Below are 8,334 nucleotides of genomic sequence, written 5' to 3'. Positions count from 1 at the left end.
CAGATAACACCTGGGACTCTACAGCCAAACCTGCCAGGGACCTGCTGCCTTGGCGGTGGTCCCACAGTCACCAAGACTACAGCCACCCTGGGCACAGACTCCTATGAGTTCCGGAGAGTATTTCCCTCTGAATGGCCCAATGCTTTAGCCCAGGGCACTGCGACCACAAGAACAGCAGACATGTGAGCAGCCCGCTCCTGTCTGTGGTGAAGCAGCCCCGAGAGCAGCCCTCCCCAGGCTGGGGAGCAGCAGACTCATGCAGCCTACCCCTGTCCAAGGAGAAGCAGCTATGCGAGTGGCCCACCCCCCGTCCGAAGAGCAGCAGCTGCGAGAGCAGCCCACTCTTGTCCAAGGAGCAGCAGCCGTGCATGCAGCCCACACCCTGTCCGAGAATCAGAAGATGTGTGAATAGCCCACCCCAGTCCAAGGAGCAGCCCACCCCTGTCTGAGGAGCAGCAGCCGCATCAACAGCCCACCCACATCTGAGGGGTGGCAGCCGCATGCAGCCCACACCCATCTGAGGAGCAGCATCCGCACGAGCAGCCTGCCCCCATCCAAGGAAGGAGCAGCAGATGCACACAACCAGTGCCTGTCTGAGCAGCAGCAGCTGCGTGAGCAGCCCATCCCTCTCTGAGGAGCAGCAGTCACACGAGAAGCCTGCCCCCATTCGATGAGCAGCAGCTGTGTGAGCGCCCCACCATACGAGGAGCAGCAGCTTCGCATGCATCTCACCTCTGAGGAGCAGCAACCTTGCGAGCAGCCTGCCCCCTTCCAAGGGGCACCAGCCATATAAGCAGACTCACAGTCAGAGGAGCAACAGCTGCATGAACAGCCCACCCTGATAGGAGGAGCAGTAGTTCTGTGAGCAGCCTGTTCTCATTCGAGGAGCAACAGCTGCCTGAGATGCCTGCCCAAGTTCTAGGAGCAGCAGCTGCACAAGCAGCCCACCCACATCCAAGGAGCGGCATCCCCAGGCAGCACACCCCAGTTCGAGGAACAGCAGCCGTGCGTGGAGCTCGCCCCCATCTGAGGAGCAGCGGCCTTGCAAACAGCCTGACCTGTCCAAGGAGCAGCAGCTGCATGAGCATGCAGCCCCCATACAAGGAGCAGCAGCCTTGCGAACAGCCCAACCCTGTCCAAGGAGCAGCAGACTCACTAGCAGCGTGCCCCCATTCGAGGATCAGCAGCTGTGTGAGCAGCCTGCCCCAGTCCAAGAAGCAGCAGTCCCCACAAGCAGCCCACCCCATCCGAGGAGCAGCAGCTTGAAGCATCCTGCCTCCATCCGAGGAGCAGCAGCCATGTGCAGCCTGCCCCCATCCGAATATCAGAAAAATTCCCTGATGTGGGGAAGAAAAAATGTCACACAAGCACAGAGAGTCCCAAAGAAGATGAACCCGAAAAGACCCACAGCAAGGCACGTCATAATCACAATGACAAATGTTCAAGACAAAGAGAGAACCTTAAAGGCTGCAAGAGACAGATAGTTATGTACAAGAGAGCTCCCATTAGATTATCAAATGATTTCTCAACAGAAACACATCAGGCCAGAAAGTAATTGAAGGAAATTTACAAAGTGATGCAAAGCAAGGGACTGAATCCAAGAGTACTCTATCCAGCAAGGCTATCATTCAAAATTAAAGGGGAAATAAAGAGCTTCACAAACAAAAACAAAAAACAAACAAACTAAGGTAGTTTATCCTTGCCAAGCCTGCAATGCAAGAAATGCTAACGGGACTGGTGTAAAAAGAAGAAATAAAAAGGGAAGAAGGAACACAGGCACAAAAAAATGGCTATAAACAAGTACCTGTCAATAATAACTTTAAATGTAAACAGACTAAATGCTCCAATCAAAAGATACTGAGTTGGCTGAATGGATAAAAAACATGAACCATATATATGCTGAATGCAAGAGACCCACCTCAGAACAAGGGACTCATACAGACTGAGAGTGAAGGGATAGAAAAATATCTTCCAGGCAAATGGAAATGAAAAGAAAGCTGGGGTACCAACCCTTAAATCTGAAAAAATAGACCTAAAAGTGCAGGCCATAACAAGAGATAAGGAAGGCCATTTGATAGTACTAAACGGATAGATACCAAAAGAGGATGTAACCCTGATAAACATATATGCACCCAATGCAGGAACACTCAAAAACATAAAATAACTCCTGGAAGATATCAAGGGAGAGATTGACAACAATACAATCATAGTAGGGGAATTTAATACACCACTGACATCACTGGATGAATCTTCTAGACCAGCAGTTCTCAAAATGTGGGTGGTGACCCTTTTGGGGGTTGAATAACCATTTCACAGGGGTTGCCTAAGACCATCGGAAAACACAGATGTTTACATTACTATTCATAACAGTAGCAAAATTACAGTTATGAAGTAGAATCAAAAATAATTTCATGGTTGTGGGTCACCACAACATGAGGAACTGTATTAAAGGGTCACGGCATTAGGAAGGTTGAGAACCACTGCTCTAGACAAAGAATCAGTAAAGAAACAGCAATCTTAAATGACTCACTAGATCAGATGGACTTAATTTACATCTTCAGAACATTTCACCCAAAGCCACGGAATATACATTCTTCTCAAGTGCACGTGGGACATTTTCAAAGATAGACCACATATTGGGTCACATGAACAGTGTCTCCAAATTCAAAAAGACTGAAATCATATCAAGCATCTTCTCAGGCCATGGCATAATATTAGAAATAAACTACAATACAAACAATCCAAAAAAAATGAAACAATAAGAAACTGAATAACATGCTATTAAACAATGATTGAGTTACCAAAGAGATCAAAGAAGAAATTAAAAAACATGCAGGAAACTAATGACAATAAAAACACAACAATGCCAAATCTATGGGACACAAGGAAAGCAGTCCTGAGAGGAAAGTTTATAGCTCTACAGGCATACCTCAAAAAACAAGAAAAAATGGAAGTAAATCATCTAACTCTACAAGTTAAAGAATTAGAAAGAAAGCAACAAGAAATGCCCAGAGTGAGCAGAAGGAAGGAGATAATAAAAATCAGAGCAGAAATAAATGACATAGAGACAAAAAACAACAAGAAAAAACCAAAAACACAACACACAAAAAAACAAAAGATCAATGAAATCTAATATCTAGTTCTTTGAAAGGATAAAGAAGATTGATGAACCTCTAGCCAGACTCACCAAGAAGCAAAGAAAGAGGACCCAAATAAACAAAATCAGAAATAAAAGAGTTGAAATAACAACAGACTACACAGAAATACAAAGGATTGTTAAAAAGTACTATGAACAACTCTATTCCAACCAACCTGGAGGATATGGACATATTCCTAGAAAAAGACATCCTTCCAAAACTCAATCAGGAAGAATCTAAAAATCTCAATAGGCCAATAACTATGGAAGAAATTGAAGCAGTAATCAAAAAGCTTCCAGGAAACAAAAGCCCGGGGCTAAATGGTTTCACAGGGTAGTTTTACCAAACATTCAAGAAAGAACTAAAACCTATCCTCCTCAGACTATTCCAAAAAATTCAAGAGGAAGGAACACTTACAAGCTCATTCTATGAAGCCAGCATTACCCTAATATCAAAACCAGATAAAGACAACACAATGAAAGAGAATTACACGCCAATATCCCTCATGAACATAGATGCCAAAATCCTCAACAAAACTCTAGCAAATCAGATCCAGCATTACATCATAAAGATCATACACCATGACCAAGTAGGATTTATCCCAGGGATGCAAGGATGGTACAATATCCACAAATCAATAAACGTGATACATCACATAAACAAATTGAGAGATAAAAACCACATAGTCATATCAATTGATGCAGAAAAAGCATTCGACAAAACCCAACACCCTTTCTTGTTAAAAACTCTCAACAAGGTGAGAATAGAAGGATCATTCCTCAACCAAATAAAAGCCTTATATGACCAACCCTTAGCCAACATCATACTCAATGTGCAAAAACTAAAACCATTTTCCCTAAGAACAGGAACAAGACAGGGATGCCCTCTCTCACCACTCCTGTTCAACATAGTTCTGGAAGTACTAACCATTGTGATTAGACAAGAAGAAGAAATAAATGGCAACCAAATTGGAAAAGAAGAAGTAAAACTGTCCTTATTCGCAAGTGACATGGTACTCTACTTAGAAAATCCTAAAGACTCCATCAAAAAATTATTAAACTTAATAAATAAATTTGGCAATGTAGCAGGATACAAAATTAACTCCAAGAAATTTATGGCATCCCTATATGTTGGAGTCCCTTCGTGGTGCCATTAATGCCGGGGTTCTTGTCCGAGCATTAAAAAGGGTTCAGCAATCTGGAGAAAGGGCTATGCATAGATTCAATAAGGAGTCCAAGGACGAAAGGTAATTTTGAAAGGCATTGGGGGTCAGAGGAGTTTTAACTAAAGGAGCTAAAGACTTCTCCTTGTCTAAGGACCCCATGCTATTTATTAACACAATTTGTCCTAAGGCAAGGTGGAGATAATACATTTCAAAGGGTAGGGTTTCAAAGGGTAGGGTTTACAGAAGCATTGTCAGATTGGGGAATAGCCTACAGTTGTTCAGGTGTTTGGCCAACAGGAGGCAATAACATGTAGATTAAGATGCCCTGAGCTGTCTGGCAGCAGTCAATCCTATTCAGGTTTGGGGGAAGTGCCTTTCCAGCCATTCCAACAGGTAAACTACACATGTGGCTCAGCCCTTGTTGAGTCCCCCAAGCTTCACCAACCTTTTGATGAAACTCTTGTATTTATGACATGTTGGAATTGCTTTCCAGCATCTCACCCTTTTTGATTTTCTAAATTTAACAAGAATGTATGTTTTAAGATTTTTAAATTCAATGGAAAGGACAGAGTTCTAGCAAGTCCCTTTAAATTGCCATCAGGCATTAAAGGAATCAGCCTGCAGTCAGTTTCTTTTTGGGCCAACAGTTCTTTGAGTCCCAATTTCAATGTCCAACAGTTCCTTATGTGAACATGTCAGCAATGATATTTCAGTTCTGGATGGTGGTCAAACAGTTGCAACACATATCCGACCTTCTCTGATTTGGTCCTGGGCAACATGCTGCGATTCACAGCTGCTGACTGCCAGCATGGCAAGGCGTCTTCACCATCTTCATTTCTGGACTGTTTCTCCTCTGTTCTTGGGGGCAACTGCTTATTCTGTGGCTGGAGCAGTCCTGTCAATTCCTCTCTGGGTTCTGTTGTTGCAGGAATACACATGGGCTTGGAGTTTTCTGGAAATATACAAACATATTCTCAATCAAAGGTTAATAAAGGAATCTTTTCTATAAATTTGACTTGGGATCCTTTTTCATTTTTTTTTTGCCCAAACAATTTTCCTTTGGCTTATTTTGACACCATGTGATTTTTCATGGGTCTCTTGCTGTTAGCATTACAAATGAAAATTAATTTTCAAAGTAAGAATTTAAAGCAATTAAGGCTCAATGTAATTTTCTTACAAGATATTTTTTCTTACAAGATATTATTCTACTATACCCCCTTTTTTATTTAAATATTAGGAGGCTTTTGGAAATTTTACAATGCAGTCTTGATAATTTTTAATTTTTTGCTTAGAAATATGACTGCTTTGGATTCATTGCATGTTAAACAATTTTACTATGAGATGAACCATCAATAAAAATTTTAGTTAATACTTCAAGAACATTTTTCTTGTCCAGTATAATTAAGTTTTCTTGTATATTCACTTATTTCAATTAGCCAATTTTAAATAATTTTAAAGAAAGCTTATTTTTTAACTTCACTTATCCTAGGTTATGGACAATAAATGACATCAATTAAATTTCTGCAATTAGACTTTGAGTAACTTTACATAAACTTTGTCGGGGAGGCAAAAACAAATTATTTACTTTAGTTTATGAGGCCAAATATATTGACTTTTAATTATAGTTCTTAAGACATTTGAAGGAAACCTCTCTTTATTTTTTTTTCCACAATAATTTTCAGGCTACAGAGAGCTTCATTTAAAAATCATTATCTTTCTTTTTTTACAACAAGCAACCTACAGGGCTGCAGCTTGATGTGGACTGAGTCATACATCCAAATAGCTATATTACAAATAACTTTGCAATAAGATTGACTGCTATTTTACTGTCAGATTTTATACTTTAACAATCTTCAGTTTACATGGTAAATATTAGTGGAAGAGATTTCAAAATTTTCAAATTTCTCCTTTTTATTAAATTTAGAATTTTATTGTTAAAGGGTATCCCTTAGGCTTATTTGAATATACAGAGGAGAGGGATCGTGGGAGGTCTCAGTAACTTTCTTAGATTTTACTTGGATTCAATTTCTTTTAAAAATACTGCCTTCTCATATAACCTAATTTATATTGGACCTTGATTATATTTTTAAAAAGCTAATTTATTAAGTAATTTAAGTGGGTATCTTTATTGAAAAGGCAAAGCAAAGCAAATTTAGTTTACATCTAATTCACAAGGCACAAACAGCTGCCTCACCTCCAGCCTAATGCAGGCAGCTAGAGACTTTTGTTTTTTAAATTGTTTTAAAATTCTGCTGTTAAAAATTTGGCTTTATTTAGAAATAATTTTGTTTTGTCCTCCTTAGAGGCCAAAACTTTCATAACATTTATAAGTAAAATATAGTTATTAGTTTTTATTTTATAAAGCTTTCCATGCAATTTCAAGTATATTAGATCAGTTTAATTTCAAAATATTTCCTTTAAGGAGAGAGAATAACTTCTTGAAAACATTTCAGGGCCCATGAAATGCCTTAAAATTATCCCTTGGTTATAGCCTTGAAATTTAATGTGGAAAAACCAACAAATATATATCTATATATATGTGATTTAAATATTATAGTACTTTTTATAATTATATTAAGATATCAATTAAATTTAAACTGGTTTTTGGATTAAAAATTTAGTTGGGATCACAGAATTAATTCTTTTTTAATTAGATGAATAAAAATCATATTTTGAATTCCTAATTATCAGAGAAAGGACAACATTTTATTTTCTCAAAAATAAGTTTTTATACTTTAGGCATTTAATTACCATAATTACATTTTCTCCCAATTCAATTTGAATCTTGAACTTTTAAAGCTGGCAAGTCAAATATTTAGCTTATTTATATTAGTAATACGTTTATATTTTTAAGAATAAATTTCAAAATTACAAGACATAGTCAATCAATAGCTTTAATTTTTTTCCTCTAGATTTTTCATGAGGCAAATTTAGGTTATTGAACAAGTTTTTATCATTTCAAAATACTTAGATATTTAATAAATTTTATTATTTAAGCAAACTTCCAAAATTTTAAGCTGCCAAAACCACATTTCTGGATGGTGAAACATGTTTGGCAAGGGCCTAGCCCAGTGGTCGGCAAACTGCGGCTTGCGAGCCGCTCTGTTGACTAATGAGTGTGCCGACCACTGACCTAGACTCTCAATTCCAATAATTACAGGCTGTTGTTGTTCCTTCTGATTAAGCCCCTATCCCAGTGGTCGGCACACTCATTAGTCAGCAGAGCGGCAAACTGTGGCTCACGAGCTGCATGTGGCTCGCGAGCCGTAGTTTGCCTACCACTGGCCTAGCCAATTGATTTTAAACTGACCATGTTTTTTTATGCCCAGAGAAGTTGAGTAGCAAACTTATAGGTATTCAAATGAAAAATTGTCCTTAGAGATGGCTACTGGCGGGAAACTAGCCTACCTGTCTGCTGGGAGAAGGGCGACTGCTGGTCGCCCTTCTTTCTTTCTTTCTTTCTTTCTTTCTTTCTTTCTTTCTTTCTTTCTTTCTTTCTTTCTTTCTTTCTTTCTTTTTCTTTCTTTCTTTCTTTCTTCCTTCTTTCTTTCTTTTGTTTTTTTTTTGCAAGTGGTCTTTAGAGATGTTATTTATTTATTTACCTATTTGACTTTTTTTATTGTTTAAAGTACTACATATAGTAGTACATATATCTCCTTTTTCCCCCCATTGACTATCCCCCAGCCTCCCCTACCCCTGTCCCATGCCCTCATCCCACCCACCCAGTGTCTTGTGTCCATTGGTTGTGCTTATATGCATACATAGAAGTCCTTCAGTTGATCTCTTTCCCCCGCCTCCCCAACACTCCCCAGCCTTCCCACTGTAATTTGACAGTCTGTTCAGTGCTTTACTGCCTCTGTATCTATCTTTTTGTTCATCAGGTTATAATGTTCTTTATTTTCAATAAATGAGTAAGATCATGTGGTATTTTTCTTTCATAGCCTGGCTTATTTCACTTAGCATAATGCTCTCCAGGTCCATCCATGCTGCTGCAAATGGTAAGAATTCCTTCTTTTTTATAGCAGCGTAGTA

The 8,334-nt window shown here is 39.2% G+C and overlaps 1 protein-coding gene across 1 annotated transcript in view; it reads left to right on the top strand.

Moving 5' to 3' along the window:
- Positions 1-903: 903 nt before the first annotated feature.
- The window catches only part of MTMR8 (myotubularin related protein 8), a gene marked incomplete at both ends in the record, with an annotated part of 111,021 nt that continues 103,590 nt past the window's right edge, over positions 904-8,334 (top strand). Inside the window, 1 exon segment of the mRNA XM_080653077.1 lies at positions 904-1,191. Coding sequence (XP_080509203.1) covers positions 904-1,191 — 288 coding nt within the window.

The sequence above is a fragment of the Plecotus auritus genome, assembly GCF_963455305.1.
Source record: "Plecotus auritus genome assembly, chromosome: X".
Classification (NCBI taxonomy): domain Eukaryota; kingdom Metazoa; phylum Chordata; class Mammalia; order Chiroptera; family Vespertilionidae; genus Plecotus; species Plecotus auritus.
This window is presented reverse-complemented; position numbering and strand designations above follow the sequence as displayed.